The following is a 20,830-nucleotide window of genomic DNA, read 5'->3' on the forward strand; positions in this document are numbered from 1 at the left end:
TGTGTTTAAAGAAAAGTGTTCTTTAATCATATGTGCAGAAAGGGTTTAATATCCCTTAGCTGATTTTAAACTTAAATGTTCGAAAAGTTATAACCGCAATCCTAAAAGGGATATACTTAAGGTCAAACATTTCAAGATTTGAGAAACGTGCCTCTTATTTCGACCTTTTAGGGTTAATATATGACGTTAACAGAATAAACATTGAATGAACGTGGGGAAAATTGAATAATAGATTAATTTTATTTTGTCTCGCAAAATACGTCATCGTTACGTCACAAAGAATAATTTATTATTGAATAGCGACCCGCCCCGGCTTCACACGGGTGCAATGCTGATACTAAATATACTACAGAATGTCTTTATTTATAGTGTGAAGCTAGCTTATAGCATGGTTATTAATATAATAACAATAACATTTAAATATTTGTCGTTAGATTACACGTTGTAACAGAATGCGTTGAAGTAATAAAGGTTCACTGCTCGTTCCCCGTAGGTGATAGCGTGATAATATGTATCCTATATGTTGACCCGATTTCTTGATAATATTTGTGCAAAATTTGGAGTAAATCCATGCAGTACTTTTTGAGTTTATCCCGGACATACATACAGACAAACAGACAAACAGACAAAAATTCTAAAAAATTATATTTTTGGCTTCGGTGTCGATTGTAGATTACACCCCAAGTATTCTTTTAAAAAAATATTCAATGTACAGTTTTGACTTTCCTACCATTTTATTATATGTACTAGCTACTGCCCGCGACGTCGTCTGTGTGAACGCTATACTGCACCAACACTATACCACCTACGATTATACCTTTTAAAATAACATTCATTTACCCGTTTCTTCTTTACATTTCATATCTACAGAAAAATCTCATAGATGGCGCTGCTTTATAATTGTCTTGTCTACTTAATATATTCATTTAATTATGTTTATTGGCTTAGTTACTTATATTGCGTGATTTTTATAGTGTGAAGCTAGCTTATATAGCGTGGTTATTAACATAATAACAACAACATTCAAATATGCGTCGTTAGATTACACGTTGTTACAGAATGCGTTGAGGAAATAAAGGTTCACTGCTCGTTCCCGTACGTGATAGCATGATAATATGTAGCCTATATGTTGACCCGACTTCTTAATAATATTCGTGCCAGATTTGAAGTAAATCCTTGCGGTACTTTTTGAGTTTATCCCGGACATATATACAGACAAACAGACAAAAATTCTAAAAACTATATTTTTGGCTTCGTATCGATTGTAGATCACACCATAAGTATTTTTTTTTAAATATTTAATGTACAGTTTTGACTTTCTTACCATTTTATTATATGTATATATAGATTATATTAACATTAGCAGGTCGTAATACAAAATGTATACGAATTTTAAGGCTAAATACTAACACAAAAGTTATTGCGAAAATTGATCAAAGTTATTTGGAGGACGGAAAAATCGTTTTACTCGTCCCAATTCTTTAAGTCGGTTCGGTTGGCCATGCGTACTTTGCATTGTTTGTTAATTATCACGCAATAACTAGAGCTAGATAGACACATTTCTGCACACAAAGATACTGAGGATCTCGCTATCAAGCCTAGTTAAGGCCGATAAGGTGCTTGTTATGGTCATGTTGTTCCTGGTATTGCAAGGGTCCATGGGCTACGTATATTTTGAATTCAGAAAGACTTGTTACGTTTCTCGTTAAGTTTACGTTTCGTGTTATTTGATTCGCTTATTTACTATTTGATATGTTATTAATCTCTTTATCAGACTAGTAAGCCTTCTTTGCGCCTATTTAAATTAGTCGATCTAAAGGACTAAGGTCCAGTCGTGCGTCAGAGCTGAAACAAACACTTTTTTTTCATATGGATGTTGTTTTTTGGCATTCGAAATATAAAAATAGCATACTTTACATTTTATATTTTAACTAGCTGACCCAAACGTTTATTGGCAAACGTTGTTTTGTCAATAAACTATCTATTATAAGTGTGCGGGGATTTACTTATAATCGAAAGCCTTGTAGACAATGAAAGTATGCTTTATTTAGTGGACAGAAAAATTAAAATAATACGTATAACAGTCACTGCTACGATCAACAAAAAACAAAAAACACGATACGATAAACAAAAAAAAATAAATAAAAAAAAATGGCCGAAAACGGTATAGTGAGTAAGAAAGGAGACCGGCTTCATTCTCATCCCTACTCCGTGATGTTTGCTGGATGAGAGGTGACAACGGAAGACATCTAGCGGCGATAACTGATCGATTGATAGTTGACCAGTTATCGACCGGCGAAGGCAGGAGATCAAATTGAATTGAGAAAAAATCATAATTAAAGGAAATATCAAAAATAATAAAAAATAAAAATACGATGGAAAATAGGGGTTGATTGTAGAGAGGTGGAAAATTAAGTCATATAATTCTTTTTATTCTAAGTCATGACAAAATAAAAATAAAAATCTTGGCAAAAAATTAATGTTCATAATTAACAAATAAACTACAGAGGTTGATCGTAGAGGGTTGAAAAATTAGGGTTGAATGTACTTTTTGATGTTTACCATAAAAAAATAAAAATAAAATAATTTATCTAAAAATCTTATTGTATAATTTAAATGTTTAGCTTAATGCATATGTATTATTGATTTGTGTGGATGTTGCAAATAAAAAAGTATTATTATTATTATTATTAAAAATTAAAAAAAAAATTAGGGGTGGACGGGTAGTCTTAACATTTAGGGGGATAAAAAATAGTTGTTGTTCGATTCTCAGACCTACCCAATATGCACACAAAATTTCATGAGAATCGGTTAAGCCGTTTCGGAGGAGTTTAATTACAAACATCGCGACACGAGAATTTTATATATTAGATTTTTATATAATATATTTTTCTGTGACTCAACAGGCAAAGTTAGTGTATCCTACGTAAATCTGACAACTCATATTTGAGGTTCCGAAGTACAAATAAAGTTTTTATTCGTATTGTACGAGTATTAATATATTTTATATATATCAACAACAATCTCTGTAAGTGAAACTAAAAAATAAATTTTTATATGTAAAATATACCTTATCTGGAAAAATTACTTATTAAATTTTTGTATTTTTGCCTTCAGTTTGCTTCTGCTTCTCTATAAAATGAATGAGATTTTTTTACAGTTGTGCTCCCGGAACATAAAGATTGCTTTAAGGACTTAAACATTTTTGATCAATAATTTGAAATAAAATAGTTGGAACATGAAGAAAATCCAGTACCTACTAGTATTGGTATTCTTCCTCTGTCAACCCTTAAATCAACAGAATAAAATATAAAAGTGACATTATTTATTGCGTATTAAAAAAATAAAATAAAATATTATTTAAAATACCACGCGTACAGAATCGTAAACAATAGCTAGCAATAAGAAAAACTCGAACGCCTCTTAAAAACTGTCACGTCTAATCCGCTCGTATGTGTTCCAATTAAAAACTTTTGATGAGAATCGAAACTTACGTAACAGAACTTGGATTTCTCGTTGTTAACAACCCTTGAGGAATTAACACGTATAGCGAAATTAATGTGCTAAGCCACCAACCACTCGATTGTATACTCTATTCTATGGACGTAAGAAGGAAATTTGAATGTATCGTTTTAGTATTTTTATTGGTAATTCCTGTATAGATTTATAAGCAGCCAGGAACTGGCGTCAATTTTATTAATCGCGTACGTTTACGGTCTATGTAAAAGTTTATAGAGAAGAATAATCTGATCCTTATTGCTGTAAGTTTTTCAGTAAAATCAAATACAAGTATATTAAAGTTTATTAGATTATTTATCTCAAACCGTAAAAGTTAACAAACAAATAATTTTGTACTGCTCTATAAGTAAATATTTCCATTTTAATCTTTCCTTCCCTTTTTCCAATAATCTATACAAATAAATAAAATTGGAATGACTGTTTGTAATATTAAAATAACCGCTTTTAACTAAATGCATATGAATGTATACACGGTACTTATACCAGAATGACATTTTTTTTTAAATTTTTGTCTGTCTTTCTGTCTGTTTGTTCTGGCTAATCTTTGAAACGGCTGGACCGATTTTGACGGGACTTTCACTGGCCGATAGCTGATGTAATAAGGAGTACCTTAGGCTATTTTTATTTTAGAAATTTATTTATCTTATTACTCTGAGAGCTGAACAATAACTTTTTTTGTTAAATACCACGCGGATGAAGTCGCGGGCACAGCTAGTAATTATATAAATACCTTTTTTATGTAATCGTCGTTCTTTTGTCTTGACATATCAATTCATTTCATATTGAAAATATTTTAAATTTATCCAGCCAGCGTTAAGTAGAAAAAATAAACAGTATTTTATTTTTATAAGTGGTAAGTAATTATTATGATTGAATTAAAAAAAATACACAAGAATAGTATATATTAACATTATAAAGCTGAAGAGTTTATTTGTTTTAGCGTGCTTATCTCAGGAACTACTGAATAGAATAGAAAAATTATTTATTATTTATACACTTTATTTTTTATTTATACAGATGAAACCGCGTAGCACGGCTAGTCAAATATATCCCTATCCCCTATTTTAGTTAACTAACAGACAATTTTGTAACAAAATTTGTATTCAAATTGCTGACTAAACTTTAAAGTTTAAAGACAATTTGAGAAAATACTCCACTTACAGGGACTTTAGAAGCTACATCAAAGACAAGTATATTTTCATTTATTTTAATTCATATAATAAAAGTTTTTTTATAATAAAATGTAAAGAAATGAACAGTTACATAATAATAAAGTTACGTATACGAGGAACTATTATTATTATTATTACGTGACTGGATGTCACTCCACCCGCTTAATATATAATATATACATATATTATAATAAATACTTATCATCATCATTACAAGCTTTACAACCGTGCCTTGTACATCACCACGATATCAGGCTTGTTCGCCAGTATCGCCCTGTCAGTGGCTATACGCAGGTCCCAGTAGAGCCGCACTCCGTCGCGTTCGAGTACCGGCACCGGTGAGTGCTGGTAATACGGTATCCTCTGTTCCAGGAGACCGTACATAAGAGCAAGCTCTTTGTAGAGAATCTTGGCCACTTGGTTATGTCTGTGCAAGTACTCAGTGTTAGTAAGCGCAAAACAAGCCGAAAGCACATGCCTGAGTGACTGATGTGCTTTCGGTAGTTGTTCGTCTTAATCACCTGATCCTGTATTGTTGCTGTCCTAAGGTACACCAGTGGTACAAAGGGCCCTCGTGAGACGTCTCCATCCGCTCCTGTCCTGTGCCTCTCGCTCCACGTCCCTCCAACTAAGCCCGGCCGCTCGCAGCTCGGCATCGATAGTCCGCTACCACGTGTGCGCCGGCCGGCCCCGTCCCCTGCTCCCGCGCGGCCTCCACGTGAACGCGACCCTGGCGGCGCTGTCCTCTGGTCTTCGGAGGGTGTGTCCTGTTCACTTCCACTTCCGCTGAGCAATTTTTTGCTTGATCGGGATTTGGTGGCATCGATTCCAGAGATCCTCCTTGCTGATAGTGTTCGGCCAGAATCTGCGCAGGATGAACCTAAGGCATTTGTTGACGAACACTTGTAGCTTGTATGTCAGACCCTTTGTCTCTTTCCATGTCTCGCAGCCGAAGAGCAAGACAGACTTCACTGAGGAATCGAAAAGGGAAATCTTGATCCGCCGGGTGAGCACGTTCGAATCCCAGACCGGTTTTAATTGGGATTCTGTATTGCACAGGCAAAACCTTTGGTTTCCCCAAAAAGGTTGCCGAAATGCAGCTACTGCACGGAGGCCTTACTATCCACGTGAGGCGCGTTAAGCGCCTTGTAGAACCGTCCATGCAGCTCCTTCATCATCCATACGGTCTCCCGGTCAGAGGTGCTTAGTACGACCGGTTTCTGTCAATTCTCTATGGCCAAGGATAGGGGGGGTCAGTCCTTTGTCACACACTACAACGTCACCTTGCAAAGCGCTGTCCCGTCTCGTTTCAAAGTAGGCCCTGAGGCTGCACATCTCGCGGTTATGCATGGTCTTAGCACTTAATATGCCTCGACCACCACACTTCCGCGGGATGTACAGTCTCATGACCGACCGATATTATTATTATTATAACCATTTTTGGCGCAAATTCGTGAAGACCTATGTCCAGCAGTGGACGATAGGCTGAACTGACTGACGAGGAACTAACTGTAGATATTTTATAATGATATTAACTTCAGTATAACAACTTATAGTTGTTATATTATTTCGGTTCGGCTGCAGGAGTCTTTCGCATTTTAGAGCTCTGCCACGAATGCTTGACGGAGACCTCATTCCGGGTTTCAAATAAACTTTTCCTTCTCCACGACCCTGATGATTTTAAGCCAGGTTTATCGTTTATCCTCCAGGTTACCTCTTACGACCCCCACGTAAAGAAAGGGGGTGGTGCTATTCTACTCGGCCGACACCACACGGCATCAACAGTCTCAAGTAAATCAAAATCTAGTGTCAGAGGTTCGGATATACATATCAAAAGCACAACTCATTTGACATATAATATTACGAGGAGGGACCAAAAATCATAATAATAATACACAGTAGCTATGAAGTAGCTATGGAGTTGAAATTTAATTAAGGATTCTATAAGACTAGATACTCTTGTAATCCTTCAAATTGTAAATGAAAGTTTGTGTAAAAATATCTTGTTATAAAAAAGACAATTCTTCCAGTCTTATCGCATTTTTTATAACTACAATAATAAACCTTCCTCCTGAACAAAAATAAAAAGCAAAAGAGACAGAAAACTGCTTCACAGGTTCTACGGAGGCGTAAAATTTTTCCAAGAGAGTTATTTTTAATAAAAGTTTCGTATTTACCATTCTGAATTATCTGTTGACAATCGTTTAATCTAATTTAGATCTGATTTCCACTTTTGTTTCTAAATAAGATCTCTGATAATGGAAATTACATTATTCAGAATTTTGAGCATAAAGTTACGGAATTTTCGTAATTAAGTAACGGGTAATAAAACATGGTGATAGGTATGTATTTTACGTATTGTTATGTATTTCTTACTTAACCTTTAAAGGTTACATAACAATTAAAAGGATTCTATTCCTAAGGACTTTGAACTTCTGCCGATTTAGTCTTTAAAACTGACAATTTAACCTGCTCGGAATACTCATTATTATAACCGATATAAAATAAAATAATAGATATTAACCAAATCTTATTAAACAAAAATTACAATATATTAATCTAAAATCATGCAAATAACAACGGGTTGTAAACAAAACCTTATTGGTAATGTCCTACAAGTAGATTTATCACCAGAAGGGACACATCTAATGACTGGTCACAATAATATGTCTCTAACTTTGCTTACTGTTGATTGATAATTCTGATTTTATGGATATAAAATTTTATGGAGTGTACAAAAAATTTCGTCTCTAAGATGGAGAATCAAAAATATATAGATTATTACGGTTGACAGAAAAGCGTAAATATATCTTAGTCAAGTCAGAGTGTTACGATTTGTATTCAGTGAACTCTATACCAGTAGAGTGGAACAAAAAGTACGTTTGACATGTTGTGACAAGTACAATTTACAGTTTCATTTTATTTAAATAAAGTAAAAACCGCAGTCCTAAAAAAAATCAAATATTATATCAGGAAGCAACATATTATAAACTGGGTAATGTCTATGTCTGCGTAATTCTGTTTTAAAAAAATTGTATTAAGCATTAGTTATGGGCATATCATTTGAGCATAACTTAATTGAATTTTAATTATTTTGCAAAAAAAATTAAGTATATGTTTTTTTAAGTCTGACATAAGCATAAATTACTGAAATAAAATTAAAACTAAAAATAATTGATCGAATGATGACAGATAAAATAAAACGACGTTTCGAATTATTTACATACCAAATATTCCTCATAGCTACCAACATTTCGCTAGGGATATCGGAGCACAGATCGTTTGATGTTCCTCTGAACCACAATAGAAAATAATGGGCTGGAGCTGTTATTTTAAAAAGTAATTTTTGGCTTCCTTTGTTAAATCCAAACGCATTTATAAAACGAACGCTCATTGCTTCTACGTAAATAACAAAAATACAAACATAGCACGTTAAGGTGAATCAATCAAGGATATTAGAACTAAAACTCAATTTGTAAGTTCAATTTCTACTAACATTTTTCACTATCTAACTTAACTCTGAATAAAACAATGCTAGTAACAATAATAATAAAATACTTTATTGAAGTAGAAAAGCGTTTTTAAAGCAGTTCTAGGTCAAACAATGGAATAACTTTAAGTTAAATCAAAATAGTGATAATCTTATAGCTTTACACATAATGTGATAAAATTGTAAAAGATCCCAATACTGTACACTGCAGAAATTTAAAAAAAAAAAAACTGGAAAGCACTCTATAATTGAAACTACTAAGCTATGAGTTGGCTGCGAATCTCACTGAAACTACTTAATAGATTTAAATGAAACTTAGCTGGATTTGAAATATTTGAATCCACTGGCTACATAATTTTATACTTTTTGTTACCAAGCTTCAGTAAAATTTTCTTGAGAAAGGAGCTAAAAATGTAAAAATCAACTTCGAAAAAATTGTTAAAAGTAAAAAATGGACTGGTTTTTTATTCAGTGGTGACAAAAGCTGATGGATGAAGCCAATAGAATAATCTAAGAAACGTTATCTAGTAAAAACTTGATGACACGCTTTATATTAACCATTCTCCATATTGAATTTCGATCATCTGCAGACATAACATTTATATTTTTATGCTCTTTTTTGATAATAATATATTACAGAAACAGTGAAAATATTGTCTAATATTCGCATTGCTGAAGATACGAAAAATGTTTTACAAGTAAAACAGAATTTTAGAATATGATACACCAGCTACCCTTTATACCCTATTCCACATTGCGTCTATATTAGAACAGATTACAGTGCATTTTTTCCTTACATTTTCAAGAGTAGAGAACGTTATTATTGATGCTATTTCAGTCTGAAGATCTTTCGCGAAGATTTCATTACCGCCAGGTACTTCATTGAATAACAAACAGACTTGCGGTCGTTCTCCATCGTTAATTAATTCTATCGGCACTTCGAGTTTTTTTTTTTCGTTTTTTTTTGTGCAGTATTATTGATTTTTTTGATTAAAGGAGAGAATAATGAGTTTTTATAAAGCAGGTGTCGATGTTTTGCCTATGATTATCTATTTTCATTATAAGTTGTGAATATTTTAATTTATAATCTAATATATAAAATTCTCGTGTCATAGTTAAACATTGAACTCCTCCGAAACAGCTCGACCGATTTTAATAAAATTTTGTGGGCATATCGGGTAGGTCTGAGAATCGGCCAACATCTATTTTTCATACCCCTATGTTATATGTCATGGGCGGGGGGATTAAGGGTGTTAATAACATATATGGCAAAACAACGTTTGCGGGGTCAGCTAGTTTCATTATAAATTGTTTTTGATATACAAATACAGATGATTTTCGGTTTGGTCTATCATAGGATAGGAACAATAATGAAACATTTTAGAAGTAAACAATTTAATAACTTATTTTTAACCGACTTCAAAAAAAAGGTGGCGGTACCATTATAAGGAAACCAGGATCTGCTGATGGAATTCCAGAGAAATCGAGGGAAACTCTCGAAAATCGTAGTGACTACTAGTGCGTTTATTACTTTTTTTCGTCTATATACGTTGTATTACTTATCGATGTAACTGAAGTCGGCTTTTTAGTTTGCGAGCAAACATAATTATCATCTGATTTAATGGTGAATATTTATATGAAATCTTATTCTTAACTATACAAAATATCGTGTTCAAAAACACAGGCTAGGCTAACTTTCCAATTTAAATCTATTGTATTACAAATTAATGACGCCGCGTTGGCACAACGGTTACAGTCATGGATTGTCCTTGTTGCGCTAGCGGTTGCGGCTTCGATCCCCACACATGACAAACATTTGTATTGGCCATACAGGTGTTTGCCGTGGTCTGGGTGTTTGTGCAGTCCTTGTGGGTCTCCCCACCGTGCCTCGGAGAGCACGTTAAGCCGTCGGTCCCGGTTGTTATCATCTACGCATAATAGCGATCATTACTCATAGTAGGGAATTTATCCGCCAATCCGCATTGGAGCAGTTTGGTGGATTAAGCTCTGATTCTTCTCCTACATGGGGAAAGAGGCATTTGCCCAGTAGTGGCATATTACAGGCTGAAACGCGTACAAATAAATTACTATACTATGATTACTAACACTTAATTTTACATATATGTATGTTTTATATAACATATATAAATTAAATCGATTTGTTTATGTAACAAAGTAAATAATAGTGCTAAACAACGGGTTTGAATTTTACAGCAAATATTATTTTGTAATAGATTTATCTTTCGATAAAGTGATATTCTATAATCTAAAGTACGATGAACTATTGTTCATCGTATTTTAGATTAACGAAAATATATTATGAAAAATGTTGAAGTAGAACTTCTTTACGTAAGCCTGACTTGGCAAGTGAGCTGGTGAGTGCGTGACGAGAGCGTTACGAAAATTCTGATCGGGCGATGCGAACGAAACTTGAGAGGGAGATATAAGTTAGTTAAGATACTCGTAGAAAGACAAGAGAGTGACGATTTTTTACTTCAGTCGTGTGGTCTAAAGCACACTCGTTTTTTTATTAATTTTTATATTTTTTTTTGAAAGTTAGAAGAGAAGAAACACTAATATCCCGATTTTCTAATAAAGTGCCAACACATGAAGAATCATTCAAATAACCGGTTAATCTTGAAGTCTTAAGATGACCTTAGAACTTTTTTCACACAAACTTAAACAAACTTTATACATTTATTCCAATAAAATTAAAAGAAATGGGAAAAAGAAGGAAAGAAAGAAATTTTAGAAATATATGACAAGAGTCTAAATTATTTATTTGCCAATATTAATAATATAATCATTTTTTTAATACAAAAATAATAATAAGGTAGCTATGTTAACATTAATTGCTAATGTGCACGCATAGTCAGGGAGGAGGTATTGTAGAGTAATAGAAATACTATCGGTAAAATAGTAAGTACCCGCATGCTTAATCATCTTACATACTTGTAATTATTAAGAAGTAAGACTTCGTTACACTTCGACTCGTTTGCTATAATATAAAATAGATCTCTATTTTATATTATTTTATCCAATGTAATAATTTCTTTTTTCAAAAATATTAAACTAGTATAACTAGTAGGTATATATTAACATCGTACCATTTTTAAATTCGTCCATATTTTTATTCGTTAAGATCCGATTGTATTAATAGTCCAGTCAAGCTAGGCATTTAAGTTTACAATAATTAACATAGAGGTAATTATTGATAATTATTGTTACCCTATTTATTGAGCTAACGTGACTGGACTATAAGTATAGTAATATTTATAAAACTCGCGATTGCTATCGACTGGTCGTCTCTGTTACTTCTACTACTACTATATAACTACAAAAAGATTGAGAGTTTGATTCAAAAAATTTGAATTCTTCTTTTTTTAAATTAAATATAGAATATGCATACTCTAAATATACCAAGAGACTTACAAACAATTATGAAGTTGAAATAAGCTCCTACTCATTAGTCTCACAAGTTGTAACAACGTTTTAGTGCGTATATTAATGCTGTAAGTGGATTTCGAGATTATATCACAGATACATATAATAACTATTTAAACAATTTTATCTATTGCGACTTTTCATATATAGAACAGTACGCTAATAATTATATTATTGCGTGCTAACATTTCAAAAGAAACTACGAAAATGAAAACGCAATTATTTTTGTTTTTTCTATTATTTCTTATAGACTTTTCTGTGGCCTTAAATTCAAAATACAAAAATTATATTAATTATAAATATTACGATATTAAATCCGATGAAAATACTTTGGAAAATTTGGTAAAAGTGCTTAAAGAGAAAGATGTAAGTAAAACCATAATGTACTTGTGAACTTATAGTTTTTTCATTGTAACTGTTACAGGGTTAGGTCATTTTGTTTTGTGACAGTTTTAGTGATTACTTGTGTACAAAAATTATTTAGTATTCACGACTCAGCCTGTAATATTCCACTGCTGTGCTTAGGCCTCTTTCTCCGTGTAGGAGAAGGATCAGAGCCTTAATCCATTACGCTGCTCTACTGCGAGTTGGGAGATATATCTCCACTACGATTGAGAATCGCTGTCAAGTGTATATGATAACAACTGGCCGCTTAATGTGCTCACCGAGGCACGGTGGGTAGAAAAGGACAGACCTCCAAACCTGAAAGAAATATTTAAATAACTACAAATGTCCATCCTTAATGGGAATCGAACCCAAAAACTGTCGATATTAAGGCGCGTGAATTGATGCACCCTCCACAACAGTAGAGCGGTTGTTTTAGTATTCAGTCTAATAAAATAAGATGAAAAATCGGGATAGTTTATTTAATTTAATTTTTTTATTATGTTGAAGATGCAAAGAGAAGGGTGATTAGCATCTCGTATTGGTGCTTTATTAATATAAGAATCACCGAAATAAGGCTTTCTTACCTAAAGTTATTCTATGCCATTTAAAACTAACGCATTTATTGCATTATTTCGCATTGCTTCCCTGATTTTAAGTTTTAGTAATGTTTCTATCATTTGAGTGTGGTCACCTTTATTACCTCTCCTACCTTTTTGTTTTTAATTGTTCGTTTTCGAGTATGCTGAGAGAGATCTCTTTTAAAAGTGAACACAACATTCTTATATCCTAATGACAAATGAAAAATGTTTTTTTAATAAATAAAACTGCCAACATTATATAACCGAAGCGTTTAATAGTTTAAAGCGTAAGTCTCAAGAGTTCACCGTAGTACCTAATTCATTCCTCATTAAACGTTTATTGGTAAAATGTTAATAACTATTCAACAATATATCACAACTCACAATAACAAAACGGTGACAACAAACTACAACATCATACATATACGAACCTTGGTCTCATTTAAATAAAATATGTTGTTCTTATAAGTCGCAAACTCATAAATTATATATGGAAAATATCATTACGAGGTCATATTGTATGGTAGCGTACAAATATACAAATAACCATTTAAATGATTGTGTTTTAATAAGTATTTGCGTTATTTGCAAAATATTTATCGTAATGGAGCATTTGTTATGATATTTAGAAAAAAATAATACCATTTCCAAACAGGGTGCGTATCTAACGTTGGAATAAATAAGTTTAATTGTAACGCTCTTTTGACGCCTATTATAACAAAATGAAAAAAAAATACAAAATTGAAATTAAAAATTATTTTCACTCAAGTTGTCTTCAAAAGCACTTTTGAATCGTCATTTACAAATTAAAATTGTTTGTGTTTTAATAAATTTAAAAAATATACTTAAAGGTAGATACAGTTAATTCGTGAGAGACCTAACCGAAGTAGTTTGATTCGGTTCCAATAGATAGCGTCACGACAAAGACGCGTATGCGCCGTTACATAATACGCGTCATCAAAGATTACTTAAAAGTACTCATTACATTTCGATCAAATTTAAACGGAACTACAAGACAAACATCAACTTTTGATTAAAACAAGAGTCATCGAAATCAGTATACTCAGTGAAAAGTTATGCGGTATAATACAACATAGATCGACGAAAACATAGTCAAGCAAATACGCATTATTAGATATAACTTGAAAAGTACTTTTTAGATCTCAATAAAATTACGATAAATGGACGATATAACACGCACCATCTTTTGATTAAAAAAAGAATCATCAAAATCGGTTCACCCAGTAAAAAGTTCTGAGGCAACATACATAAAAAGGGCGACGGGCGAGCGAACCCACCTACCCCGTCCTCCACTTGGGGGAAGGAATCCCGATCCCGATCTCCACGTCTCCGCAGCGTCACCGTGACAGCGCCACACCTACCTCCGTAAATAAGCGCCAATATGCCTGCGATCACAGATCCATTCTGAGAACCAGAGCGGTACCCGGCCAACCTCTGCTGGTTGGGTCCGGAGACCCCTACCAGCTGCAAGCGGGCATTCCTCTATCCGCCACCTGGGGACGCACCCAGTAGAAGATCCAGCAACTCCCTTGGCATCTGTCATAAAATGACCTAACACTGACCCAAGGAAATTTCAGGATCTGTGTTTCTGATTCTCCCGCAATCTACTATATTTAGTTTAATTCCTTCCGTGCAATTATTTTCTCAAGAATTAACAACACACGCTATCCATACATTCATCCATTTACCATTACAGACTCTCATAGTTATATAATACATTCATTATACTTTTTTACATTAATATTTTTTGCACACTTTTCGCGATAACATTAAATAAGGAATTGATACTGAAATGGTTATTTTTTTTTTTTTGTAAAAAAAATACGGAAATAAGATTATATTATATTATATTTGAAGGAACTAAACTATACAATAATTTACCGAAAACATTATAGAGGCAAGCAGTATAAATCAGTTTAAGAGGCTATTACAATACACATATCATGTGAAAAATAACACAAAACAACAAAAAATAACACAAAATAATAAAAATTGTTATAATAAGAATAGTATCGTAACGTAAAGTGGTTTTCGACTAATCATAAAATAAATAAAAAACAAATTTATGCAATGTCTGCTAACTCATACCACTTCCAATTCTAATCAATCTATGCTTTTCTATAAAACTAGTTATCGACAACAGTAAAGTATTCACAGATAAATAGATCTTTAAAAAATATTATTTTCTGTATGTTTTGCGATTGTTGCTTTGTTTCGCCGCACATCGCTATGCGATTGTAGTTGTAAATTTAATTTAATGTTCTCATATAAGTGAATATTGTATTCTTTTTGAGAAAAAAGTTTCTTTAACCCCAAATGGTTATATTTAAGTATTAGGTTAATCACCTAGAATATAAATGTACTAGTTACTCTAAATGAAGTTTAGTTTATAATTTTTTACAGAACACCCTTATTTATGCAAACGAGAAAACATCAGCTCAACTGATAGTAGCACCAGAATTAGAATCAGTTTTTCTAGAACTTACTAGAAAAGCTAAAATCAATACAACTCTTCTCTACAACGATATATCAGAGTGAGTACATTTATTTTACTGTTGTATTTCTTTATTAAAAAAATTTGAAAAAAAAGCGGATAAAAAAACAAACAATAAGGAAAACAACACCCCCAAATTTTCAAAAGTTGGCTAAGATTTCTTAATTTGTAATGAAGAATCAAGTCAAAAATTTATTATTTTTAGCTTTTTATATATTATTGAAGCGAAAATATAAAAACCTAACACTACAAACACAAGACTGCAACGATAGCCTCGAATTTATTTATAATAAACAGGGAAAGGTAAGATTCGTGTATTTCATCTACTGACGACGTTTCCGTGAAAGATATTAATGGTAAAACAGTTACATAACTCAAAACGTTAACAGTTATCTATTCTCTTTCCCAAAGTCCCAGGATTCGAGAAAAAATGATTGGAGTTATGGTAATATCCGAGACTTTTGCCAAGAATATAAATTTTAATATAAATCAACATTTATTTGCCTAGCGGAAGAGCGCAAATAAACAGTTAGATTCACGATCACACTTTTTTTGTCTGTGAAATGTTATGTGACAAGCAGCAGCTTTCGATTAAAAAAACGAACCATCAAACGTAGTATAACACAAAAAAAAAACAGGTTAAAGGAGGAAAACCCTCCCTTTTTTTCTTCAAATCGTTAAAAACTGGAACAAAGTTCACACTAACAACGGACATAAATCAAATTATATAAACTAAGATTAATTTATATCAATATATTTTTATTATTGAAAATAAGTCATAGTAATAAGCAGATTTATTACGAATATTAAATTTAAAATATTTTTTGTAGAGTTATTCGTTCTGAGAAACCAGTAGACATAAGAAAAAACAGAAAAGGATTTTCGTGGGATGCTTATTATGATGTAGATGACGTAAGTACCATCACTTCAGCCTATGGCAGTCCACTGCTGGACATAGGCCTCCCCAAATTCGCGCCAGACATCCCGGTTTTCCGCAATCCTCATCCAGCCTACACCGGCAATCTTACGTAGATCGTCGGTCCAACGGGCCGGAGGACGTCCCACACTGCGTTTGGCAAGACGCGGTCTCCAATCCAGGACCCGCTACTCCAACGGCCATCGGTCCTGCGACACAGATGACCAGCCCACTGCCACTTCAACTTGCTAATTCTGTGATCTATGCTGGTTACTTTCGTTCTCTCGTGGATAGTTTCATTTCTAATCCTATCTTTGAGAGAAACCCCAAGCATAGCCCGTTCCATTGCACGTTGAGCGACTTTAAATTTGTAGACCAGTCGCTTCGTCAGTGTCCACGTCTCGGCTCCGTATGTTAACAAAGGCAGGACGCAAGTACCATTAGTATTTATTTATTGAATGTTTTTATGTTATTTAATAATTAATTTTCATGTCGATGGATACTTAAAATGATTTATAAAGAATAAATTTGCTAGTAAAATTATTATTAGTAAAAAATATCCAAAACCATATTTTATAAAAGCATTACTTATTTGTAGATATATAATTATTTATCTAACGTCAGTGAAACCTACCCGCAATGGACAGAGATAATAGTGGGTGGTAAGAGTTACGAAGGACGTCAGATAAAAGGCATTCGTATCAACACCCCTACTGAAGATGGCGTGGAAAAACCGGTGTTTTTCATCGAAGCAGGTGAAAATAACTTAACTTAACTTCTCTATTTATGTTTTCAAACGTGTTTTCGTAATCCTATATTTATTTACAACTGGTAAAAAGGTGGATAATCAGTTAAGAAGAAAATAACCGAAATGTTTCCAATAATATAATTAAATTATATTAAACTGTATTAATACAGCAATGTATTGGTTTTTTTTTATTTTATTTTATATTTCATATGTTAAAGTAGATATTAACTTGTAATACAAAAATTAAACAAAAACATATACGCCAACGAAGAAATTAGTTTTTAGGGTAGTGATAATTATTAATACATATTCGCTTTCTAAAAAATCTAAATAATAATTATAACAAAAAAAAACACAACGATTAGAACTAAAGGCTTAAGTTTTACAACCCAATTTACAAATACATATTACATAAATAAATAAATCCCTTAGTGATATGTTACCAACCTCTAAGATACATAATAACAGCTTGGACAATAAGCGACACTCGTATTTGCAATGCACGGACGAGCGGACGATCGCAGAACGCTCTTTTCAGAAACTAAATCCAAACTGAGCAGCGTAAATCTAATATTGACAGTTGCTTCTTAGGTATACACGCTCGGGAATGGATCGCACCCGCCACGACGACGTACTTCATCAATCAATTGCTCACGAGCTCGAACGGTAATATAACAAGATTGAGGGATCAGTTCGACTGGAGAATCTTCCCTACTGTTAATCCTGATGGATACCATTACAGTTATGTATTTGTAAGTAATAAATACGATATACTATTGTATGTGTAACTGTCCTCAATTTTGTTTAATTATGGTTTCGTATGTGTGTGTGTTCGTTTATAAATTAATGATTTGATTTGTTGCCTATTTTTTATACGACTAGGTCAGCAAACGTTGCATACGGCTCACCGGATAGTAAGTGGTTTGTATAGTAATCTGGTCACCTTACTCACAATAGGAACACAACACTGATTGAAAACAGCATTAATTTGAATTTGATCTTCTGTAAGATCGAGATACTTCACCAGTCGGATTGCTGCAGATTTTGAGCAGGATATTTCCTGCTGTGCTTTACTTAAGTAATAATTAGCGTTTAATTTATAAGATAACTTTAATTACCAAAATTCAGACCACTAACCTAATTTTTTCTCGATATCTTTTCAACAGAAATTTTATCTCAATTTTTTTTTTTCTAGCCGAATCGTTTTACACTTCACAAAAAAAAAGGAAATCAGACAGAATTCGAGGACAAACGTATTTTTTGAACAAATCAATTTAAAAGATAATTTATTTACAGGACCGATATTGGAGAAAAACTCGTTCTATATCGCACAACGGCTGTATAGGGGCTGACCCAAATAGGAACTGGGATTATAATTGGGGACGTGAGTAATTAATTAGAAGATTCTCCTGATATTCGTGATTTACGTGTGAATTGAGTACGACGCCCTTGTGTACTCGTGCGGTTTATTTAAACAGTACTGAAAATATGCAATTATATAATTAATTGAATTTTAAGTTATTCGCAATTTTTCTATTTAAAAATAAAGTGTCCCAAGTTACAAATGACATCTTAGACTCTTTCCTGCCCCACACGCCCTTCAGAAGTGCACAATCTAGACTTTTTCGTTGAACGCCTTGTGATATAGATAGATAGGATAGTGACTGTCAAATTATATACAAAACTCTCTGAACTACGTATCAATATATCAATATATATATTTGTGAATATACTGTTTTTTTTTCTTTTATGTATACTTTGTCCCTAGAATAACGTTACAAAAAGAAAAAATTTAGGCCATTAATTTTTATTTATACACATAAGTTTTAACTATTAGTGGCTAGTTTATTGATAGTTATTATCTCTTATCAACTTATATTAGTTTTATTAATAATATTATGTCCTATACACAAAGTTTGTCTGAAAGAAAACACTTTTCCAATGATAATATTTTGATAGATTTTGTGCATTTTTTTGTTAATGAATGTGTTTTTTATTTTTTAATGTACAGTAAAAAATTAAATTATCTAATTTTCCAGAACATTCAGCTTCGACCAACCCATGTGATTACCAACTCTACGCTGGCTCTCGTCCGTTTTCCGAGATTGAAACAAGAACGTTATCGTCCTACATATCTGGAATAGATAATCTATTGTTTTACGTAGGCTTTCATTCCTACGCATCCCTATTGTTGATTCCTTATTCTGATTCTACTGTGCACGTTCACAATTACGATGACCTAGTGAGTTATTTTTAATTAGTATGTAATTTCTTTGAATAAATTAAGTCTTGTTTTGATAATTATAACGGTTAACTTAAAATGTTACGTAACTGAGCGAAGGCTTAAAATCAAAACTTAAAAAAATGGATCATTTCGAATAATCAGTATATATATATATAGATAGCATCAAAATATATGTAAAATAAAATTATAATCATTTTAAACTAATAATAGTTTACACAACATTGGTTAAATTAGCAAAATATTATTACTTTTGTAAAAAAAAAAATGGTAATATTAGATCAATTTTATAAATCAATGATTAAGCATAGTACTTTTTTTGCCGATCTTATCAATTCTTTTTATTTTTAGGTTGCAGTAGGTAAGACTTCATTGGATTACGGAGAAAATAGAGAAAGGTACAAGGGACCAGCAACTGCTGCGGAAGCTCTATGTAAGATTATATAAAACTTCATACACACGTATATTTTACTTTTAAAGTATTAGGACCAAAACGAACGCGAACCACTTTGGTGGCAAACAATCCCTACTGTTGGTAAGCGGTTACCGTAGCGAATGGAATCCTGCAATACTAAAAGCATCGCAAGCGCCTCACGAGCCTTACCTCTAATCATGCTCAGTAGCGCTTTCTAAGCGCACTATTATTTGGCTATAAAGTTGTTCTATAAAGTTGAGCTACTTACGTAACTACTCCATATTTCAAGAAGATATTTCGTTCTATGTCAATTAGTATTTTACACGTTTTGTTTTTCACTCTCATATTTATGAACTTCTTGTTAATATTGCAGACAAAGCTTCAGGTGGAAGTATGGACTGGGTACGTTATACCTTCAATACGCCATTTGTGTACACATATGAGCTGCGAGGATCGTCATTCCACTGGCCGGCGAAGAAGATTCCAGAACAGGGAGATGAAGTTACTCAGATGATACTCGGTCTTGCAGATGGCGCCAAAAACCTGGGATATTATTAAAAAATACTTAAACACTGCTAAGTTCTACCTAAGGTTGCCTGGAAGACCATCTCTTATATGCTTCACTTGTAAACATTTTTACTATGTACTTGTAACATTATTTTGGTGTGCAATAAAGAGTACTTGATGTTGTTTTTAAGTTTTTTAAGGATTCCTCATATAATATTTTTCGACAATTCGTTTTTACAGAAAATATTTTTAACATATTATGTTTATAAGTTTGAACTATACGCTATGTTTTATTTTTGTTATAATAAATATATGTTCATTAAATAATATCTACGTAATATTCAGTGACTCTTATTTCACATTCACAATAACATTGGAAACTTTTAAAAATGTTAAGTATAATTCATATGATTTATTTTTAAAGTAACCAAAAAAAAATGAGACTGAGAAACTTCAAAATTTAATGGATATTGTAATTGACATTGTTATGTATTGTTATTAATAAGAATACCATACCAATTACAACATTCATTCAAATTCTTCAGTTAAATACTCGTAGCTAAATATTAAATCACGTCTAAGTTGTAAATTATGATTAAGTACCATAAATCTCCTTAACGTCAGAGATTTTAATATTTAATTAAGATTAGACATTCCACAGTTGCTGAGCCATTGCGTTCATGATTTGACCTTCAGTTTATACCCAATTCCTTACAATTTATTTTCATACAATTTTGATGACGAGTTTGGGCAGTGGTCACAGTAACTGTCTGTGGACATTGGTTCTACTCTAAGACGAATATTTGTTGTGTTCAGGGCCTTTGTATTTGTGTGGTAGGTGTATTCGTAACCGCATCATTTAAAAAAACGTTTTAACATGCATGTCTATCGCCGAGT

At 32.6% G+C, this 20,830-nt stretch overlaps 1 protein-coding gene across 1 annotated transcript; it reads left to right on the forward strand.

Annotated features, from left to right (window-relative positions):
* The first annotated feature begins 11,760 nt into the window (after nucleotides 1-11,760).
* On the forward strand, nucleotides 11,761-20,118 carry LOC123653959 (zinc carboxypeptidase-like). The gene is made up of 9 exons (XM_045589930.1): nucleotides 11,761-11,991; nucleotides 15,015-15,145; nucleotides 15,936-16,017; nucleotides 16,620-16,776; nucleotides 17,361-17,521; nucleotides 18,066-18,153; nucleotides 18,809-19,011; nucleotides 19,363-19,444; nucleotides 19,800-20,118. The coding sequence occupies exons 1-9, from the start codon at nucleotides 11,833-11,835 to the stop codon at nucleotides 19,982-19,984; spliced, it is 1,248 nt and encodes a 415-aa protein (XP_045445886.1). The 5' UTR covers nucleotides 11,761-11,832; the 3' UTR covers nucleotides 19,985-20,118.
* The last annotated feature ends 712 nt before the right edge of the window (nucleotides 20,119-20,830 follow it).

The sequence above is a fragment of the Melitaea cinxia genome, chromosome 5 (genome assembly GCF_905220565.1).
Source record: "Melitaea cinxia chromosome 5, ilMelCinx1.1, whole genome shotgun sequence".
Taxonomy (NCBI): domain Eukaryota; kingdom Metazoa; phylum Arthropoda; class Insecta; order Lepidoptera; family Nymphalidae; genus Melitaea; species Melitaea cinxia.